Here is a 23,213-nt window from a genome sequence, read left to right on the forward strand (position 1 = left end):
ATAGAAAACAAACAAACCAGCAGCCAAAACTAAACTGTGGCAAAACTAAATAAATGCATGGTTAAAGAAATCAGTATGAATTAATTTCAGTATTTTTATACTTGTTTTTAATACTCCGCAAATCTTTCTCCCATAAATTTTGTCCCAGTCGAACTTTTATTGTTTACATATACAAAACACAAGAAAAACACTGTCCTCCATATGTCGATGCCGCAACCTTCAGTTGGAGATTTAATTAACTTTTGTCAAGATTTCAACCTTCATGTCTGCTCTTCCACAAACAAAGAAGCTCCGGTCTCTGCAAATGACAAATTTTTGCCTGTGCTGTGACACTTATGAATAGTTTCCACACTTATTAACATTTCTGAAACTGTCGTTTGGTATGCTACACTAGTTACCTAACACTAGTTACCTAAAGTGTTTAATTCTTCACCCAAACAAAGTCTTGCCTCCTTTGATCTGTTTGCACCCTTGTGCGTCTGTGTAAGCGCTCAGTCGTACAGGAGTGGTCCATCGATGAGAAGGTTTTTTCAGCCGTCATCTGTACTTTTTTGAAGGTGTCGGACGTTTCGCCTCCTATCCAAGAGGCTTCGTCAGCGAACTAAAGTCTTACTGGTCGTATCGGCCCTATTTATATATCCCTAATGTCCAGACATGGCGGCGCCAGACACAGCTATGATAGGTCCCTACTCTCAGGTTGGTGTTGCGTCTCTTGAGGCTAGGAGGCAGGACTCAAGAGACGAGGGAAAGCGGGGGTTCGAATCCAAAGTACACGGCGAGACAGATACTTGTAATCAAGAAAAGTCTTTACTGGGAGCATGTGCACAAACAAAACAAGTGGCGATGAGTGAGGGAAAAAGATGGCAGACCTGACGGAAGAGAGGTCGCGAGGTAAGCTTTCTGAATACTCCGACGGAGACTGAATAGCGCGATCGGTAGATATAGTCAGAAGGCACAATCACGGGAATGACAAACAGCTGTGGGAACCCAGGTGCGTGATGATGGGAGGGGCCGTTTCCAGGGAGTAGCGGAGGAGATGACAGGAGGGGCGGGGCGTGCCAAGGACGGCGACGAGATGTGACAGTGCCCCCCCCTCAACGGACGCCTCTTGGCGGCCCACCAGGTTTGGAAGGGTGAGCCGCATGGAACGCCCGGATGAGAGATGGGTCGAGGATCCAGGCACGTGGGACCCACTGTCGTTCCTCCGGTCCATAGCCCTCCCAGTCGACCAGGTACTGCACTCCTCTGCCCATGCGCCTGGAGTCCAGTATCTCCCGCACGGTGTAGACCGGTCCGTCGGCCAACATCCGGGGGGGAGGTGGGGGGTGGGCGTGGGGGCTAAGGAGCTGGTTTCCACTGGCTTGAGGAGGGAAACGTGAAAGACGGGGTGGATCCTCATGGTGGGTGGCAGCCGGAGCCTCACCGAGACCGGGCTGAGGATGGCCTCGATGGGGAAGGGACCCGTAAAGCGTGGGCCCAGCTTCGCTGAAGACCCTGCCAGCCGAAGGTCCCTGCCAGCCGAAGGTCCCTCGTGGACAGCCACACCTCCTGCCCGACCTGGTAGTTGGGTGCCTGTCTCCAATGACGATCTGCCAACCGCTGGTTCCGGGATGCGGTGCGTGTCAGGGCTTCCCTGGTCTCCTTCCAGACTCGGTGGGCCCGTCTGAGGTGATGTTCAATACACGGGACCTCCACCTGGCCCTCCTGTGTGGGGAACAAGGGCGGCTGATAGCCACAGGCGGACATAAATGGGGACTGACCTGTGGCTGCGGAGACCAGGGAGTTGTAGGCGTACTCCACCCAGGGTAGGTGCAGGGCCCACGACGCCGGGTTGTGGAGGCACACGCACCGGAGGGCCGCCTCCAGGTCCTGGTTCTTCCTCTCCGTCTGTCCGTTGGTCTGGGGATGGTATCCAGATGACAGGCTCGCCGACGCCCCTAGGGACCGACAGAAACGCTTCCATACCTTGGACACAAACTGCGGTCCCCGGTCCGACACGATGTCCGTCGGAATCTCGTGGAGACAGACGACGTGGTTAACCAGGAGTTGAGCCGTCTCGATGGCTCAACTGCTACCATTCATCACACAAATCAAACTTACATATAAATATGTGCCTGTTGCATAAAATAAGCCTAGACATTATCTTATGACTTATGGTTCGATATCACGTCACATTTGCTGATGATTGTAGTGCCATAGTTTTCAATATCTGTGTCCAAGTTGTCAATCTTTTGAAGAATTTGAACATCAAGGTAACATATCATACACTTGAATCATGTTGTAAAGTGTTATCCTACTCCTCTCCCAGTTCAAATGCTGTGGCGTGACGAATAAAACCGACTGGTATGAAGTACTCAATGGAACCCTGCCATTATCTTGCTGCGCTGTCGGGATTGACCGATGCAATGAAGGATGGAGTGAGGTGAGTTTCATGCTCGCTCATTTACACAAGGGTGGAGCCTGTCAAGTTTCCATATCATCGTTGCCATAATGTCAAGAAAAAGCAGTATGCTGTTTGAAAAGAATATACTATGGCTTCAACTAACCATCAATCAGCCGTCAGACCCTTTGAGTTGGTTTTCTTTGGCACAACAGTTCATTCTGTAACTCAGCGGTCGGCAACATATGGCTCGCAAGCCATATATGGCTCTTTTGATGATGCATCTGGCACGCCGATAAAACTAAATATGTATTCTCGCTTTTTTGCTGTTCATTTACGGTTTGGGTGTCATTTGGCAGAAAGCGCATTTTTCATTGGATGATACTGACCGATGGCCGTTGATGTTGAACCAGGTAGACGCCCCCTTTTAAATATGCTTGTCAAGTAAAAAAAAAAAACAACGAAGGATTCGCCTTTGTGGAGAGAAAAAGTTCAGCCATGATTCTAATTTGCAATGAAACAATACCATGTGAAACAGTTAAATTTCAGTGGCACTTTGACAAGCGCCATGCTAACTTTAGCAAAAATATACTTCTGCGGGAGAAAGCAGAAAGCAAGCGTGCAAACAAATGAGCCGTGTGCAGGCTAGCTAGCAGTAACTTCCTACATGGACCCGGCAAGTTGACTTTCATTCCAAGCATTTGGCTGGATTTTTTTTTATCAATCATAAGGAACGGAAAACAATTTATATTAATGGTGAGTATTATCACAAATTTATTTTAAATAATACATTCTGACATTTTGTTGAAAAGTGGCCGCGCATGCGTGCATGTTTGTGAGTGTGTGTGTGTGTGTGTGTGTGTGCGTGTGTGTGTGTGTGTGTGTGTGTGTGTGTGTGTGTGTGTGTGTGTGTGTGTGTGTGTGTGTGTGTGTGTGTGTGTGTGTGTGTGTGTGTGTGTGGAGCTCTCACTGAAAAACATTTGTAAATATTTGACTTTTATGGCTCTCTTGGTCAAAAAGGTTCCCGACTCCTGCTGTAACTAAACAGAAAATTCCAGTCAAACCTATGAAGTTCAACGCAATCCATTCCAATTTGGTCAACATCTGTTTTGTTTAAATCTTGCTCTGTCAAAGGGATTAATGGAATTCATCCACTCCATGGCTGTGCCTGAGTCTTCAAATTGTATGTCTGTTTAGTTTTACTGGAATATCCCACTGTTGTCAAATAAATTCTGACTTCCCGACTTGGGGTTATGAACACATAGAAGAAAAAAGGTTTCTCTAGCGGTCATCTGTACTTCTTTGAAGGTGTCGGACACTTCACTCCTCATCTGAAGAGCTTCGTCAGTGTTCTAACTCAGGCATTATACTGTATATATCCCTAATGGACAGATGTGGCGGTGCCAGAGCCCTGCTCTGATAGAGCCCTGCTCTAAGGTTGAGGGAGCAATAGTACTAGCAATACTACTCCCTGAAGCCAATCTGATTACCACTTTTGTACTGTATGATTACCTCTAATGTTCTAGCTCTGGCTCTGATTGCCTCATTGGCATTGGCATCACCTCATTAGCATGACTAAACTTACGTGGTAACGACCTAAGAGCCTGTTTTAAGTTAGCACGGTCTAGATCAATCATGGGCAAAGTACGGCTTTTTAATCCGGCCCGGCGAACATGTCCAAATTATAATAAAAACTGACTCATGACGAAAAGCTAGCGGACACCAGGGCAGACAACTCTGAAAAGTTGCTGGCCCCTAATTCCAGGTATCCGCGAAATAGTATGTAAATGCCATATCTTGCATATTCCTTGAGACAAATGTATGAACTGCTAAGGGCTATTTTTCACGTTTGAAAGACATTGAAAGAAACAAATTGGGTTGTAGTGTGCTTACTGTGCTGAGGTTTGCACACACTACATTTAATGTTTTAGTATATCCGGCCCAAACACTCCCTCCAAATGCTCCTAGCCTGGCCAGCCCCTCTGTCAAATTTTAGAACCCATTATGGCCCGCCAGTCAAAAGGTTTGCCCACCCCTGGCCTAAATTAAACCTTAAACCACAATAGCGATTTAGTGAAGGGTTTTTCTTCTTTTACTCCTCTTTCAAACCCTCTATTTTCTATAGCTAAAGGCGGCATCTTTGAGGCCTTTTTCCTTCGGCGTCCGCTGAAGTCCGAGCGTGTGTCTTGCGCGACCTCTTCTAGCTTCTCCGATTTTTCAACAGCAAATCAGCGCGTGTGCGTGGGAAGCCGTGCGTATTTGGGTCAGCAGAACGACACAGTAATAGAAATCGATAATATGAAATATAAAATGATAAAAATAACACTAAAAGTTCTAAGATTTATAATTGAACTGTACGCAGTTTGGTATATAATAGTATTCAATAGAAAATGTTCTTTAAAAACAACAGATTGACATTGTATACTATTATGTCGTATAAACCTTGCGTCTGCCAATTTGAATGCTTTTCGATTTACGACCCTTTTGTCGGAACAGAATCCGGTCGTAACTTGGATGTTAACTGGATATATGCATATATTCAAGTAACATCCGAGTTACGACCGGCGCGAGTTACGACCACCCATACTTACGACCACGACCGCCAGACTTTTTTTTTTTAATTCTACAGCAGCCACCGCTACAGCCAGCAACGCTTGAACTCCGCAGCATGTTTATGATGCATTTGGTCGAATAAAAGACTCGAGATGGTCCTTCTTGTTTAGATCTGACACGTTCCCAAAAAGGCAGAGAGCAGCCAACTCATCGGAGCGAAATTGAATGTCTGGATTCCCAAGCGACAGAGTCAGAGGTCCGTGCAGGATGATTTATTAAAGGACAATCGACGTCACTTTTTTGTTTCTTAACTGACATCAGAAAAATGTTTGATAGCATCTAAAATGCCCAAAACACACATTATGATGTTTTTATTCAAATGCACCAATAAAAATGACTTAAAGTGTCCAAAATCTGCAAAAAGCTGCGAATTGGGCATTTTCAGAAAGTCCCGCCCCCAGTTTGTGACGTCACGCCAAGACGTCTTGCATTGCTTGAGAATCAAAACAATGGCTTCAGATTCGGAGAATATGCTTTCTTGTTATCCAGTTATGAATATGATTCAAATAGTTCTGAAGAGGAAAGTTACATGTTTGCAATCGATTAAAGAATTTATTCCATGCCATTTTGAGGCAACATTGGGGAGAAACGATCACCAGAAAAGAGGCACAAAATGGCGACCTCCTGTGGCCACCTCCGTTTCCACAGGTTGATAAATTCCTTATATGGAGCTTGGACACCCTCTTCTGGCGGCTTTTGGGTGCAACACAAGGTTTTCAGACCAAACAATACAGCAAAATACATTGATGTGATGGAAGGACTGCTACAATGTGTCTTTTTTTTCGGTCAGTGGGCGTTCCTTGAGTGACGTCACGTACGGACTCGTCACCAACTCAAAAACGAGACTTCCTGAATATTCAGCGTGAGTCTTAAAACGTAAAATATAGCTATATGTGGTGGAATCTTTTTAAAATACGCTCAGTAGAAGTCATTTGAAGCTATTTTACAAATTATGGACACAACTTGTCCGGAGACGTCGGTTGTCCTTTAAGAGACAACACAAAGCGCTGAAAGAGGACCAGGGGAATGAGCAAAAATAAAGAATACCAAAAACGACGAGTGGACGGGTAGGGCAGAAACCCGACAATGGCGAAAAGCAACTTGCACACGGTGCTCAGACCGAGCACCGATGATATAGAAGTCCAGGGTAATACAAAGTACAAATACAAGTTGACAGCGATCCGTTTTCGTACCCGCTGTCCTGAAGAAAGAAGTGGCGGAAGCGGGGAGGCGTGTACCCGCCCCCAGCTGTCAATCCAAACGTTGTCATGATCTGGTTGGCGACCAACGGGGGGCGCTGTCGGCCCTGCCTGCACCCGCACAGGTGCTGGTCGTCCCGATCAGATTGGCGACCAACGGGTAGCGACGTCATCCCTGCCTGCAGCCTCGCAGATGCTGGTCGTCTTAATCACTGACACTTAAAAGGACACCCGGCACGACCGGGGTCGGTTCATTGTTTGCTGCATGCATTGTGTATGCTGTGCATGTGTTTGTTTAACCTTGGCGGACTTTTACTTTTGGTCTTCTTTTGATACTTTGCATTTTTTCTGTTCAGATGATTTTGATGTTTTACATTTTGTTCCTGCTGACCTTTATTTTAATACAATTTGTCAAACAACCTCCTGCTCCCTCCATCACCACCTCGCAAACCGTGACAGAATGAACCGACCAACCATAGGATCCCGCAGGTACATCGGACCCGTCTCATTTCCACCCTGTGCCTGGCAATGCTACGTCCACGTTAGCCCACGCCTCGTCGAGTTTGAATAGCGTCACTCGACGAGCCGTAACGTCCACGTCAACGTCCGGCCGAGACCTCCTTCCAGGTGGCCGTCCAGGGTGACACTGGGTGTCTGGCAGTGCACGCCCACGTCCAGCCACGCTGTCATCGTGCATGATGAATTGAGTCTCATCCACGACGAGCCGTGCAACGTCCGCGGCAACATCAGTCCAAGACCCCACTCACCGCTGGATCCCGGAGCGGATCAGGACTGGTCTCGTTTCCCCGGTGCCGGGCAGTTCACGCCACGTCATCGTCCGGCCGAGACCTGGTCCCATACGGCCGTACGGGGTGCCAGTCTGCGCCTGGCAGTTCGATGTCCACGTTGAGCCATGCGCCGTCGCGTGAACGTGCGAGAGGGATCGCACTCACGCCCACGACGATCCGTGCCGCGTCTTCGTCCACGCCAGGCCGAGTTCCGTTCCCGTAAGGCCGCCACCCGTCGTATGCTGGAGAGGCAGCGGTTGCCGTCTCCACCATTGTTCCCTGGCGAGTGGATGTTTTGGGAGAGTGTTGGGACTTCTGGAAGCAGCCCCTTGAAGGGGGGGTACTGTCATGATCTGGTTGGTGACCAACGGGGGGCGCTGTCGGCCCCGCCTGCACCTGCACAGGTGCTGGTCATCCTGATCAGATTGGCGACCAACGGGTAGCGACGTCAGCCCTGCCTGCAGCCTCGCAGGTGCTGGTCGTCTTAATCACTGACACTTAAAAGGACACCCGGCACGACCATCCGATGTCGGTTCATTGTTTGCTGCATGTTTGTTGCATGCTGTGCATGTGTTTGTTTAACCTTGGCGGACTTTTACACTTGGTTTTCTTTTGATACTTTGTATTTTTTCCGTTGAGATGATTTTGACATTTTACATTTTGTTACTGCTGACCTTTATTTTAATACAATTTGTCAAAACACCTCCTGCTCCCTCCTGCCTGCTTTTTGGGATCCGCACCCGCCATCACCACCTCGCAAAACGTGACAAACGTGACAATATCGAACAAGGATTGCACAAAATTACGATACAAAATAACTGTTTCTTAACAAATGCGTACGACAATTTTCTCTAGCATGACAGCATCTCACTCGCACAGCAATTGGGGGTGGGGAGATGTCAGCGCTCGAGTGGGTGGGATCGCCGCGAAGCAAACGGCGCCTCTGGCTCACGGTCGACGGCGCTGCCTCTTTGAGACAGGTGGCTTCTTCTGGCTCCTCTGTTAGCAGGGAGAGCGATTTTTGGACAGCTCGCATGCGTGGGAAGCCATGCGTATTTGGGTGAGCAGAAACTGCATGCGCCGACACAGTAATAAAGATCGATAATCCGAAATATAAAATGATTAAAGTGACACTAAAAGTTATAAGATTTATAAACGAACTGTCAACATTTTGGTATATAAGAGTATTTTATATATATATATATATAAACTCTCATCTCATTTTCCGTACCGCTTATTCCTCATTAGGGTCGCGGGGGTTGCTGGAGCCTATCTCAGCTGTCTTCGGGCACGAGGCGGGGGACACCCTGAATTGGTTGCCAGCCAATCACAGGGCACACAAAGACGTACAACAGTCACTCTCATACTCAAACCTAGGGACCATTTGAAGTGTTCAATCTGCAGATTGGTTGCTGGTCAACTGCTCCATGAGCTGTTCTCTATTCTCAAAAAAAAACAAGACAAAAAAAGAAAGAGTGCCAACACCTACCGATAATGTTCTTCTCTATTTTTGAACGTATCTCCCGCGATAAACGAGGGTTCACTGTACATGGAGCAAATATCAAATACTGTATAGAACAATAAACAATGCATTCAATAATTCGGTATACAAATGGACCAATGAAACATTATGAACATGACTGGACAGAAACTGCAGATGACTGTAATTACAGCTCCAACCCGTGAAAAAAAAACATTTATGGAAGAAGTTATTTCATTGTAAATTTACAGACAGTTGAGTTAAGATGTGACATTTGTTGTGGCATCTTATTTTGTAGTCATAAAGCCCTAAAGGCACTGCATACATAATAAGAACACAATGTAGTACTGTATGAAGAATTAATATTTTAAGTTCACATTTGATAATTCCAGCCACATTCTATAGCTTGAGAAACACCATTGAGATAAGCAATGTTTTCTTCTTCTCCCACACCTGTCTTTTTTTTTTTTTTTTGCAGCCTTGTTATAAAAAGGCCAGGCAGTGGCTTCTGGATAACATTCCATCGGTTCTGGTGTTTGGTGTTTGTATTGGCGTTGTGCAGGTAGTTCTTAACACACATTTTTCCACAGCAGTGAACTTTAAAGTGCTCGTCAAGTCAAAACTTTTATTTGCAATACGTTCCCTGTGTCTGAACACATCAGAATCAGAAAGCCTTTGATAGTCCCATCAACGTCACAATATAACGGCTCACCTGTTTTCTGGGTTTGGTCACATGATATTAGTAATGTCTGTCTTATAGGTATGGCTTAGTTATTGCTCATTTGTTTGCATTTAATGTCTTTCTTTGTGGATCTTTTTATGCCAGGGGTGGCCAACCAATCAGAGACTGAGAGACATTTCTTTACTTTGTTTTTGGAAAGAGCCACATCATGCACATCATGAGGATAAATCAACATCGCCACATCCCTTCCAAGTTTGCACGCAAACAAGCACGTGCACACAGATACACACAGACCTCTGCTCAGATTGTTTTTATTGTAAATGTCACACACAATATGATAATGACAAAAACATGACGCCTACGAAACTAAGACCACAGGCCAATCATTTTCAACAAAGCTTATATCGACAGGTGTATGTCTTTCTGAATCAATTGCAATCAACTAAAGTTACCACAGGTGGACTCCCATTAAGCTGTAGAATCAACTTGACATTGATCAGTGGAAACAGAATGAACCAGAGCTCATTTTTTAGCTTTATGGCAGAGGTTCTGAATTCATTCACACGTGATTTTTTTATTTGTCTATTTTTAATAAATGTACAACACTTTTACCAAAACGTCTTTCATGTTGTAATCATTGGGTGTTTTGTGTAGAATTCTGAGGTAAAAAATATTCGTTTTTTTCAATAGGGCTGTAACATGAGCAAATGCAGGAAAAGTGAAGCGTTCTGAATACTTTCCGAACTGACTGTACACCCGCATGCAACAAACGGATCAATTACACACACATGTGCATATGCACGCACGCATGAAACAGCGAGATGGACGACAGCCTGAACACCACCAAACATGAAGGAAATCAAAAGGCAAAGAAAGTTTTTTCCCCTTCATTTCCTCCCAACCCTCACGGTCGACTTGGGATTCCGGTCGATCAGATTGATGTATTGGACACTTCTCATTTGAAATCTAAGGGAATTCACAGACTATCTTAGCGCTAGGCGCTAAAATTGTCTGGCGCTAAGATAGTGTCGTTATTTGTGCATGTGCAATGTATGTGATGACATTGTGATGTATGTATGTGATGACAGTATCGGATGACATTGTAAATTTTGCTGTACATACCGCCATTGTGTGAATGTCAACCCCACCACAAAGGCGTTTTTAACGCTTGTCGTGTGAAAGCCTGGGAGCCTCATTGAACAAGCTACAGGTTGGCCACCCCTGCCTGAAAGCATCAGATGACAATTTTAATAGAAAGCCTTGATCACATTATTTTTTTAACCATCCCAAACTCTCTTCTCCCGTCAGATCTTGGCCCTGGTGTTCTCCATGCTGATGTACTGCCAAATCATGTGTGCTGAGAAGTATTTGAACTGAATGCTGGTTTGCGATAAACCTATTCATTGTGGGTCACCATTCAAGATGCCAAACAGACATGCATCGCATTTGTAGTAACTTTGTGTTATGTCATTGAAAAATGAGTTGAGTGGGGGGCTGGGAGCTTCCAATATTTCTCATCAATGTTTTTTTTCTAACATTGGCAACAAAAAAACTTTGGAGTCTGTACAAGTGATGCGAAAACCCTCTTACCAATACAATTTTATGTCCATTTGCTTTGCAAAAAGGCTGTTGAAATGAATGAGAGCTTTACAAAAAGGGCCTATCAAAGCTATTAATTTTCTAGCATTGCCCTCATTAGGATCACGGAGGAGCTGAAGCCCCTCCCAGCTGATGTTTGGGTGTTCATGGAACGCGGGAAGAACCCAGAGTACTTAAAAAAACACCCAGGACAACATGCACATTTTGAACAGGAAGGCCTGTGTCAATTTCCAAATGCTGGCAACAAGAAATAATCAGAGGCTGACCAAACTTATTCGGCAACTACCCAATGTAACCCTAATTCCCCAGCTACCCTAAATTAACAGTACTGTGAATTACAAAATGGGGATTTGCTGCCTTTTTTTGTCAATGAACTATGTTTACGCATTCATGTTTGTTCTGATAACCTCTTTTGACATCAATAGCAGATATAAAAAGTATACACAACCATATACAAGGTTTTTTTGTGTGTTAAGGTCATGGTCAATGTCAAGGTCATCTTTATTGTCAAATATGCTTCATGTACACCATAGAGAAGTACAGGGAATGTCAGGTGGATTTGCATTCAATCTTTGTGTATCTGGAGAAAGCATATGACAGGGTGCCCATCTTTTTTATTTCCTTCCTTGCCTTTTGAGCAAGCGCTTTTGGTTATTGGTGTGTTTTGTGTTTTCTTGTTCTTGTTTTGACCAGCGCTTTTTCTTACTACTTTTCGGTGCATTTTTGGTATTAAACATTTTTGTTACAAGGTCTTTTTGGAGTCTACTATTTTGGGAATGCCAACATTATCATACATTCTGCATTGTTCGAGATGTGACATAATTCTCCAGCCAATATGGATTCACATAGACCCCAACAAGATTCTGTCCGCCTTCAAATCAAACGGATTCGTTCTGCATTCGACGCACCATCCACAACAAAAAATAAGAGAACATCCCCTGTCTGGGATTATTTTGAGCAGATCTCTCCAAAAAAGGTACACATTATAATAACCAGTGTGAATATATATTGTAAACTATTGTGACAACAGAGTGTCTCCCTAATTTTAATGCCTTCTATTTGCTAATATTTTAAAAGGTGAAGTGTAAACTTTGTTTGAAAGAACTTGTGTACCATTTTTTTCCTCAACAAAAACAATGAAAGGTCTGTCTTGTTCGTTGTTTGTGTCTCAAAAAGCAATTATTCTTTCAAGTACCAGCTCATTCATTCACATCACAACTCCCTGCCCTTTTGACCCCATCATGTCATTTTAATCTCTCTGCCATGACATTTATTTTCCACGCAATGGCGCAATACAACAAATGAAGCCTTATGATGCTTCGGCGAGCGAACCATTTGGAGCCTCATTGCTTTATAATGCTTCAGGTTACCATCATTAGAGAACTTAGTCTGTGGAGGCAATTCCTCCATCAGTGATCACTTGTTTGACCAAGAACCATAATAATAATAATACATTTCATTCATAAGCGCTTTTCATAACTCGCAAGGACAATTTACAGTCACAGGATATTTTTTCGACGAGTGAGCAGTGGCACCCACACGCGCCAGCGTTCACTCAACCCACAAGTTAATAAAGTAAAATAAACATCTGCTTATGTCAGTGATGACTCTAAAGTGGCATTTGTTATGAGTTTGTTGACGCCACACGAGCTCCGGTGTTCCTTCCCCGATTTTGTGTGTGAGATTCGTCGGGTATTCCACCACCCAGTTTGGGGAACAGACGCCAAAGGCCGGTTGTTGGAATTATCCCTGACATATGAACTGGCCATCGACGAGGACAGTTCTGATTTGGAGGAGCTCATCAATATCAGCCACAAACTGGACAACCTCATGTAGGAGAGAAATGTGGAGCACGGAGGTGAACGTTTTTTAGGTCATCATACTGAGCTACGATCTTTCCCTACGAGACGTTCCGGCCGAACAGACCAGAACACCACCCAAGTGCATGGAATACTGTCGTGGGAGATGAACTTATACAGATGGAAGGAGGACCATTGGGATTGGAAGAGAAACGCCACCAGATCCACGACCAAACCTATTTCTACTGCCGAGTAGTGGTTAGCACGTCGACTTCACAGTACAGAAGTACAGAAGCGGATTCAATTCCAGCTCTAGCCTTCTAGCGGAGTTTGCATGTTCTCCCTCTGCCTGCGTGGGTTTTCTTTGGGGCCTCCGTTTTCCTCCCAAATCCCAAACATGCATGGCATTGCATTGAACACTCTAAATTATCCCAAAGTGTGAGGATGAGAGTGACTGGTTGTTTGTCTCTGTGTGTCCTGCAATTGGCTGGCAACCTATTTAGTGGCTACGTGTCACTCCTGTCGCTCCTGGCGCTGAGGAGCGCCAGGAGCGTGCCCCTCCCCTCCTGTCTCATCTTCCTCTGCGCCAGGAGCGGGCCCCTCCTCTCCCTGCTCTCCGGACTCACTCACCTGTTTCTCATTCCCTTAATTGTGCCTTCTGGCTATAAAAGCGACCCATTCCCGCTCGGTCCGCGCCGGTGTATTCTCCGTAGATCCCTGTCACCCAGCAGTATGCATGTCTGTTACGCTGTTCTTCTCGGTTGCCTGATTTTCTGTTTGTCTGTCTTGTGTGTCTCAGTAAAAAAAGTTCTTGAATTTACTGTCTCCACCGTGTATTTCGGATCCACCCCTGACTACTTTTCTTCATCCCTCGAGTCCTGTCACCACTCCTCGAGCGGACGTGACATAATACACCGGCCAACGATGGATCTCGCCGATGGAGACAAAATCATATCCGCCCTCGCCCATCACGCGGAGCGTTCGAGCCAGCTGGCTCAAGCGGTCGCGGAGATCTGACAAACCGTGTCCACGCTGCAGGAGGTTGAGACACGCCTTGCCACCCTTCCTCCCCCCCGTGAGTAGGCGTGAGCTACCTTTACCAAACCCCTCACGCTCCGCAGGCGAACCCGGGCGCTGTGCTCAATTTCTCATGCAGTGCTTGCTTGTGTTCGAACAACAACCCTCCGCCAACGTTGGCGATGAGGCCAAGGTAGCCTTCCTAACTAGCCTGCTCACGGGTCAGCCCGAGAACTGTGTGTCGACCGTTCGGGAGTCTCGACCTGAACTTTGCTCTTCCCACCTGGCTTTGTGGCCGAGCTGCGCCAAGTTTTCCACCACCCGGTCACAGAGGTCGAGGCAGAGGGACTCCTCCACGTCTGCGTGCAGGGTACCCATTCGGCCGCGGAATACTCTATCGCCTTCCGCATCCTGGCTGCCGGCAGTGGCTACATCGATTGAGCGCTGAGGGCAGTGTTTCGGCGCGGATTGAGCGTCGCTCTCAAGGACGAGTTGGCCACCCGCGACACTGGCACCACCCCAACGAAATGATCGACATCGTCATCAACCTGGAGTGGAAGATCGCATTCAAAACGCCTTTTGGGCATTTTGAATACCTGGTGATGCCGTTCGGACTCACCAACGCTCCCGCCGTATTCCAAAATCTCATCAACTATGTGCTCATGGACTTTCTCAACGTTTTTGTGTTTGTGTATTTAGACGACATCCTCATTTTCCACAGAAGAACACCGGCAGCATGTCCGATGGGTCCTTGCGCGGCTCCTGCAAAACCAGCTGTACGTGAAGGCAGAGAAGTGCGAGTACCACGTCCCCTCTCTGTCTTTTCTGGGGTTCGTCGTGGAGCAGGTGCAACTCCGGGCCTATCCCGCCAAGACCAAAGCGGTGGTAGTGGCTAACCCCGAAGACGCGCAAATAACTCCAGCGATTTTTGGGGTTTGCCAACTTCTACCGCCGCTTTATCCGTGGTTATAGTCAGAAGGCACTGCCCCTTACTAATCTCACATCCACCAAGGTCCCCTTCAGGTGGACACCCGACGCAGAGGGGGCGTTTAACCGCCTCCGTCACGCCTTCTCCAACCCTTCTCTTACGTCACCCCGACCCGGACCTCGCGTTCGCGGTTAAGGTCGACGCATCGGAGTCCGGGGTGGGGGCGGTCCTATTCCAGCGCTCCCTGGGATAGGACCTTCTTCCGCCGGCTCAGCCCCGCAGAAGCCAACTACGACGTGGGGAACCAAGAACTGCTGGCGGTCATCCTGGCGCTGCAGGAGTGGAGACACAGGCTTGAAGGGACCAAACACCAGTTCACAGTATACACCGATCATACGAACCTGGCTGCCCGATGGGAACTGTTCCTCACGCGATTTAACATTACTCTCACCCAGGGTCGCAGAACACCAAGCCTCATGCCCTATCTCGCATTCACGAGCCGGCAGAGAAGGAGGAGGTCATTGCCAACATCCTGCCGGCGCAACACATCCTGGGCGCCCTGCGCTGGGAGGTTGAGAGGAAAGTTCAGAAGGCCCAGGGGGGGTAACCCTATCCCCAAGGGTTGCCCGGTGGATCGTCTGTTCATCCATCCCGCTCTACGCACCGAAGTGCTGCACTGGGGATACGCCTCCAGGGTCGCCTGTCACCCGGGGGTCAACAGGACTATCCATCTCATCGCCCAGTGGTTCTGGTGGCCGGAGTACAGGAAGGACATCACGGAATTCGTGAAAGCATGCCCCGCCTGTGCCCGTGGGAAGGTCTCCCACCAACCCCCCGGCGGGACTACTCCAGCCGGTACCGATTCCCTCCCGGCCCTGGTCCCATATCTCCGTTGACTTCATCATGGGCCTCCCCCCTTCCCGTGGCAAGACGGTCGTCCTCAACGTTGTGGACCGCTTCTCTAAGTCGGCCCACTTCATCCCGTGAACCAGGTTGCCGTCTGCCATCGAGACGACTCAACTCCTGGTTAACCATGTCGGCCGTCTCCACGGGATTCCGGCGGACATCGTGTCAGACCGGGGACCGCAGTTCGTGTCCAAGGTATGGAAACGTTTCTGTCGGTCCCTAGGGGCGTCGGCGAGCCTGTTGTCTGGCTACCATCCCCAGACCAACGGGCAGACGGAACGCAAGAACCAGGACCTGGAAGCGGCTCTCCGGTGTATGTGCCTCCACCGTCCGGCGTCGTGGGCTCTCCACTTGCCGTGGGTGGAGTACGCACACAACACCCTGGTCTCCACAGCCACAGGTCGGTCTCCTTTCATGCCCACCTGTGGTTATCAGCCGCCTCTGTTCCCCACCCAGCAGGGCCAGGTGGAGGTCCCGTCCATCAACACCACCTGAGACAGGCCCATCAAGTGTGGAAGGAGACCAGAGCCGCCATGTCGCGCATGGCATCCCGGAACCAATATATTGCGGATCGTCGTCGCCGTCAGGCACCAATTTACCAGGTCGGGCAGGAGGCATGGCTGTCCACGACGGACCTCCATTTGGCCGGGACATCGGCCAAATTGGGTCCACGGTCCTCTGGTCCCTTTCCTATCGAGGCCATCCTTAGCCCGATCTCGGTGAGGCTCCGGCTGCCACCCACGATGAGGATCCACCCGGTCTTCCACGTCTCCCTCTTCAAGCCTGTGGAGACCAGCCACCTTGCTCCAGCACCCCCCCCCCCCCCCGCCGGATGGTGGACGGCGACCCGGTCTACGCCGTGCGGGCGATAGTGGACTCTCGCATGGGCAGGGGATTGCAGTACCTGGTCGTTTGGGAGACTTCTTCATGCAATACCACAGCTACGGGCCCGAAGAACGACAGTGGGTTCCCCGTTCCTGGATCCTCGACCCATCTCTCACCCGGGCATTCCATTTGGCTCACCCCTCAAACCGGGTGGGCCGCCAGGAGGCGTCCATTGAAGGGGGGGCACTGTCACATCCTCCTCAGCGCCAGGAGCGTGCCCCTCTTCTCCTGTCTCATCCTCCCCTGCGCCAGGAGTGGGCCCCTCCCCTCCCTGCTCTCTGGACTCACTCACCTGTTTCTCATTCCCTTAATTGTGTGTCTCAGTAAAAACCCTTCTTGAATTTACCGTCCCCCCCGTGTATCCAAGCCTTACTACTTTTCTTCGGCCCTCGAGTCCTGTCACCACTCCTCGAGCGGACGTGACACTCTAGACTCGAGCCCGAAGACAGCCGAGATAGGCTCTAGCACCCTCCGCAACCCTCGGGAAAATAAAGCAGTCCAGAATGAATGAATGAATGAATGAAGGAATTACAACAGCCTACTTGCATCGATTATATGCTCAAAAAATGTTTCAGAAAAAAATGGACAGGGTCTCAAAAAAGAAAAACAAAGTATGTCATGGGAAAAAAATGTTTCAGAAGACTGAACTGTACAACTGCACAAAATAGTTTCAGAAAAAAAAAACTGTACATAGTGCAAAAGTATAAAATATACAAGAACATCGAGAGCGGAGGAGAGTGCAGTCTTGTTCGGGACTTGCCAAGAGACTTGAGCAGGAGGGAGAAATTTATAGACCATCCCAGGTTATCTCGGTCAGGGCACCGGTGGATTTGGGAGCCGATAATTGCTTTATCGACACCTTCATTGCCATTGAAATAGTTTGTGTGATAGAGGAGTTAGACGTGGTGAAATGGGTACACAATTTCAATGGCCGACTTCTGGCACCAATAAAACACATCACGGTCTCTTAAAGTTAAAAATATTAAGCAAACAGGTTGAACATCAGAGGTATAATCGGATGCAGTCCCAAATTCTTGGTTTACCGTGGCTCTGAACACAATCTAGTGATCAGATTGAGAGTTTGAGTTCATTTTGTTACGCACATTGTCTGCGATTGGCCGCAGAGGTCCCTTGAACGATCCTCCTGAATGTATTTTCTTAGACCAAGAATTTACCAGGATTTGCGACAAGTAATCATGACCACTACACAAACCTGCCGAATGCTCCACTGCCAGGCTCTCAAATCTACCAGCGCTTCAGGCGTACATGTCCACTTTGTTAGCCGCCGGCTTAATTTGATCGTCGAAGTCTCTGATAGGTGTCGGGTTCTTCATTAGGGCAAATCATTACGTCCATGTGTAGTCTGAATGACATAACCAGTAAAAATAAACATCCCTTCCCGTTACTAGATTCTACTTTTGCAACGTGACAATCAGTGACCATTTTCACTAAGTTAGATCCCCGCAGTTTCGATCATTTAATAAGGAGAGGATGAGTGGAAAAAGTCCTCGACCAGTTCGATTACCAAGTCATGCGTTTTGGACTAACCAATGGCCCTGCAGTTTTTCAGAGTTTCATCGATGATATGTAAATAAACTTTTCATTCGATCACAGGTATCAAAGTCAAGGCCCGAGGACCAGATCTGACTTGGGATACTCCTTTATCACCAACGTTATTTACGGCTTGAACATCCTGCACATGCGCCAGGTTACAAACTTAGCAGTTCATGGAAAAGACAACCAATTAAAATATCTATATTTTATTGCTTGCAGCTGTTGGCATTCAGAACGTCCAGAGGTGTGGCCTTATAATCAATAAAATTATGTTTTACTAATGTATCACTTTAATTTGCATGTATTCTCGATCAATGGCTTGGCAGAGGGGCGCAGAATTCAGACATATGTCATTTGATGAATGCGTCTCCTGCCGGCAGTGGGGACGATCTTTCTGGTTCCGAGTCTCTGTCCACGGTGTCTGACTGTCATATCTCTGACATTTTGGGGGCTCTTCCGGGATGGCAACGCGTCTCCTGCGGTGAGACCAGTACATCGGCGAAGCCATCAACATTTCGAGAGGACCTCCTTTTCTTGGGGCCAGAAGCCAGGCCTGCTCGCTGGGTGAGACGCAAATGCCATCCCAACGAATCTGGGCAGGCTCAGGGCCGAAAGGGTCGTCTCCAAAAATTGAGGTCAGTCTGATAAACGATAGTACAGCCTTTTGAAGGTCTGGAAGATTTTGGATAGTACAAGCCTATGTGTTTGGGTGTTGGAAGATTTTGGATAGTACAAGCCTATTTGTTTGGGTATTGGAAGATTTTGATAGTACAGCCTGTTGAAGGTCTGGAAGAATAAAACTAAAAAGGTGGAGCCGGTTGGCTCGTAAAAATTAAGCTAGTTTCTGTTGTAGCGAGATTGTTGAATTCAGCTTAGTTTTTAGGGATACAAGGTCTGATCATCCTTGTGTCTGTGTGTCTGTGTGTCCGTCTGTGTATGTGTCTGTGTGTCCATGTGTCCATGTGTCCGTGTGTCTGTGTGTCCGTGTGTCTATGTGCCTGTGTGTCTGTGTGTGTCAATGTGCGAGCATGTGGGTCTGTGAGTAAAGCTTGTGAGCTTGACTGTCTGTCGCGCGCGGGCTGTTTGTGTGAGTGTGATTGGAATTGCGATAACGTCTCATAATTTATATAATATACAGTGGGATTAAAACAGCAGACTTTTGTGGATGCAGTATACAAGTTCTCCTCACTCTTTTGGGGGTTGAAGAAGGAGAAACAACAAATGTAAATTTGAATTGCTGTCCTACTGAACGAACCCAGTTATAGAGTCCGCCCTATGCGTTGAAAAACGACCAAATTCATAGAGGAAAAAAAAAAAAGAAAGAGAGAGAGAGAAGGGGGACGTTGCGAAAATTGAACTCTAATAATTCGCTGTGCTTCGATAGTATTAATGAAAATTTAATTCGGCGCCGGCACCTAAATATTTTATATCGATAAAAACACGCCGGAACGAGATTGCAATTTCCTGTAAATTACAGTGAAGTCTAGGCACCAACATGGCTACGCGGAAGTCTTCCCGTCTTTGGCAACGACTTAAATCATATCAGTCGCCAATCTGCCTCGATGAAGAAGAATTTGTTGATAAAAAAACGTTAGCTGAAATAGATTATAAAGGATCAACACAGTTTGTTCAAAAGTGGAAAAATAAACACGGATTTTCCGGTGATATAGATGACTGTGATGAAATAGACATGTTATTAAGCAAATTATAATTAAAAGAAAAACGAAAAATGCATGAACACGGAAAACAATGGTTCAAGTGTAAAATCCTTGTTAAGAGGGCCAGACAAAAACGATATAAGAAAACGGCAGGTAAAAACAAAAAACTAGACGAAGATTTAAATACAGCCGCGACTGCAGCTGCGGCTGGAGCTCCATTGGGTCTCCCGCAGCTCTAAGCGCCCCAACCTCCTCCGACTGGAGGACTCTTTCCGATATTACCTCCTTAATTCAGAAAACCAAAAAAATGAACCAAAATTCATTTCTAATTCACCGTGGGGGATGAATCAAACCAATGTAACAACTACTGATCAGAATTCCGAAAATAATTGGCACCTAGATGATTCGTTTACACTACAAAATAGTTCAGCTCCCGTGCATTATCAGACGCGCTCCAGAGGAACCGTGGGGGGTGGAAATGAACTCTCGATCCAACCGCTCCGCTGGAGCAAAACTTGCATGAACCAGGATATGAAAATTTTCAAATTCAAGCGTGCCCTATGGTTGAAATGCCAAGGCAAGGAAGTGATAACCCGTTTTTCGTATACCATCCGTGGACCCCAGCTGAATTTAAAGATATACTCCCAAACCCAAATGAAAATTCTGACGATTATGTGAAAGAGATGGCAGACATTGTCCACAGCCATAGACTCAATTCCGGGGAAATATTGAAATTACTTGTGCTGACTACGGGATCTAAATATGGTGCGATTGTCGGATATGGTCCGTTCAATGGGAATCAGGCAGTGGGAGGTTACATGCGGTACGAAGAGCTCTCGCAGATCGGGGGGCACTTGGGCAAATTATGGAACGTTGCTCCAAAGCATATCAGCAAATGAAAGAAGATGACTAAATGCCTCCAAAGGCAAGACGAAGCAACAGATGATTTTTTTCCATCGTTTGTGAACAGTGTTTAAAGTACACGGGGGAATCCCGAGTCGCAATCGGACTTGTTTAATTCGCATCTGAAAAAACATCTGCTGAATCATGCACTTCCTGATGTAATTCAATATTTTAAAAGGCATACCTTGAATTGGATAACATGAGCGATTGATGATGTTTTAAATTATTCACGGAATTTCGAGAGGCTTGCAGACAAAAAGAAAAAAATGAAAGTCACGTAACTAATACTTACTATCAAAAAAGGCATATTGATATATGTAGCTGTATTGCATCAACCCATATTTACAAGTGTCTTTTTTCACATGTGATCATTGAGAATTGCAAAGCCTGACAGCAGTCGGTAGGAACGAGCGGCGGTACCTGTCCTTCTTGCAGCGCAGGTGTAATAGTCTCTGGCTGAAGGAGCTACCCAGTGTTGTCAGGGTGGGCAGGAGGGGGTGGGAGGGCCTGTCCATCATTGCTTTTAGTTTAGCTAGTGTCCGTCTGTTGCCCACCTCCTCCAGAGAGTCCAGCGAGCAGCGCAGGAGAGAATTGGCCCTCTTGACAAGGTGGTCCAGTCTTTTGTTCTGGGTGGTGATGCTGCCTGACCAGCAGACAATTCCATAGTGGATGGCTTATCATTTCAAATTTTCGCCCCCAAAGATACTTTACTCCATAGACCAGGCTCAAAGCCTCCTTCTCTATCTGTGAGTAGTTCTTCTCGGCCGGGGACAGTGTTCGTGAAGCACAAGCGATGGGATGATCATTCCCATCAGGTGTGGTATGCTGAATGACAGCTCCAATCCCATAAGCAGAAGCATCACATGCGAGTGTAAGTGGCAGGCGCGGATTGTAATAAGTCAATACATTGTCACATGTTAACAGTTCTTTACATTTGTTAAACACGCTCTGTTCGTCTTTACTCCATTTCCGTTTTGTTTTCTCTTTTAGCATTGTGTAAAGTGGGTCTAAAACTGTGCTTTGGCATGGTACAAAGTCTCCATAATTAGAAAGATGTCTTCCTTCCCATCTTTATTCAAGTATATGGATGACAAATGAGTCATCTGTAACAAAAAGGGATACACAATATAAATAACTATCTCTCCCTTCTCCCTAGGGAGAAGTTTTGAAGGGTATGCATAAAACTTGAACATGCTCAGAAACTGAAAAGGCTTATTTTCACTGCATCAATGCGGCTAATGTCAATGTCAACAAGGCTGACCAGGGTGTCCGGCTTACAAGCCCAAAACAGTTCAGACGATCAATAAAAGACTGAAAACTAACACATGTACAATGTACATCATTATAAAACCGTAGAGACCTAATTTCTCTACCAGGGGTGGTATTATTGTGACCCACTGAAGACCCTGGGAACAACGTGTGGTCATATTAATCCTTCAAACAGCTGCCCAGGGCAGCTTTCTCTCACAGACCAGGTTTGTGGTGGGGTGACAGTGGGAGTTTAGCTACCGGTGACGCTGCAGAGTAGTTGGCTGGAACGGAAGATGAGTCAGGTTGGACCCGGGGGCAGGGGGGAGGAGGGTGAGGATCCTCATGTGAAGCAATCAGTCCCTTGGTATCCGGTGCTGGTGGAAATTCAGACGGGTGTGGCGATGGTGGTGGTGGTGTAGGTCGAGGGTTCTCCTGACGATATTACATCCTCGATGGCATGTGGAGGGCCGGATCCATATAAGAGAGCTGTGGCTGGTATGGCTGAAACTTCTTAAGGTGCTGTCTGTTCCTGAGCGTCATTCTTCCTGAGCCATACACTCAGATGGTGTATTGATGGACTGGGTGTGCTTCCACCACAACCCCAGTACGCTCCCAGTGTCTCGGGTGATTCCCTACCAGGTTCTGTCGGTACTCATGGTCACCAAATGTCAGTGGTGTGAGTTGTCTGGTCTGCAGGGTCCACTTCTTGCACTCCCTTGAGTGGCGCTTGGCCAGAGCAAACTCGATTTCTCATGGTCTCTTACCATGTGTTATGAGGGCTGTATCTCCCCAATGTAAAATGAATCGTGTCTCTAATTGGCCTGCCGAAGAGGACCATCGCAGGTGAGGTCTTAGTTTCTTGATCAGGTGAATTTCTGTAGATCAGCATGGCCTTTTGAAACTCGTCGACCTGGAGCGAGCCAGTGGGGACTGTGTTGTCCATCAACATCCTCTTGACGGTTTTTACTGCGACTTTGGCTCTACAATTGGCATGGGGGTTGGCGACAGAGGTAAGACAGTGGCGTACTCCCCAAGATGTCAAGAAATTCTGAGTCTTGACGTTGGTGAATTGGACCTTCTGGAATGGGTAGTCTGGGGGTTCAATAACACTTGGTGGTTGCATTGAGTTGGATTTGGCAATCCTGTGGCACTGCGTACCCTGCTCCCTTGTCCTGGTGATGTCGGTGGTGATGCCTGGCCAGAAGACGGAGTCTGCGGCCCGTTGGCACATGACATTGATACCCTGATGGGCTGAGTGGAGTGAGGACAAGTTTTCTTTTTTAGACTCCACGGGATAACGATCCTGTGGCCCATGAGGATAACACCATCCAGTCATGAGAGGCTGTCAGCGTAGCGGTGAAATGAATGAAGGTCCGGTTGAAGGTCTTGGCATCTCAGCTGCAGTTCCTGTTGCAAAATAACTTTAAGCTGTGAAAGGGCTTGGTCTAAAGAAGTTGCTTCCCGCACCATATCCCATGTGACCATGTCTGAGATTGACTGCAGTGTGACAGAAACTCCTGCAAGTGCAGCATTGTCGTCTGCCATATCCATGTTGGCTGTGCTATCAATGT

General features: G+C 47.1%; 1 protein-coding gene across 7 annotated transcripts in view; it reads left to right on the forward strand.

The window, feature by feature from the left end:
• The window catches only part of tspan4b (tetraspanin 4b), a 67,499-nt gene that overhangs the window by 15,762 nt on the left and 28,524 nt on the right, over nucleotides 1–23,213 (forward strand). For 2 of the 7 annotated variants that reach the window (XM_089019596.1, XM_089019597.1), the window contains 3 exons: nucleotides 2,309–2,422; nucleotides 8,939–9,022; nucleotides 9,287–10,440. In XM_089019596.1, the coding sequence (XP_088875722.1) occupies nucleotides 2,309–2,422; nucleotides 8,939–9,022; nucleotides 9,287–9,796 (708 nt within the window). In that variant the 3' untranslated portion in view covers nucleotides 9,797–10,440. The other 5 variants (XR_016118157.1, XR_016118156.1, XM_089019595.1 and 2 more) reach the window with 4 other exon arrangements.

The sequence above is a fragment of the Hippocampus bargibanti genome, linkage group LG17, assembly GCF_051943395.1.
Source record: "Hippocampus bargibanti isolate YZ-2025 linkage group LG17, ASM5194339v1, whole genome shotgun sequence".
In the NCBI taxonomy this organism is placed as follows: Eukaryota; Metazoa; Chordata; class Actinopteri; order Syngnathiformes; family Syngnathidae; genus Hippocampus; species Hippocampus bargibanti.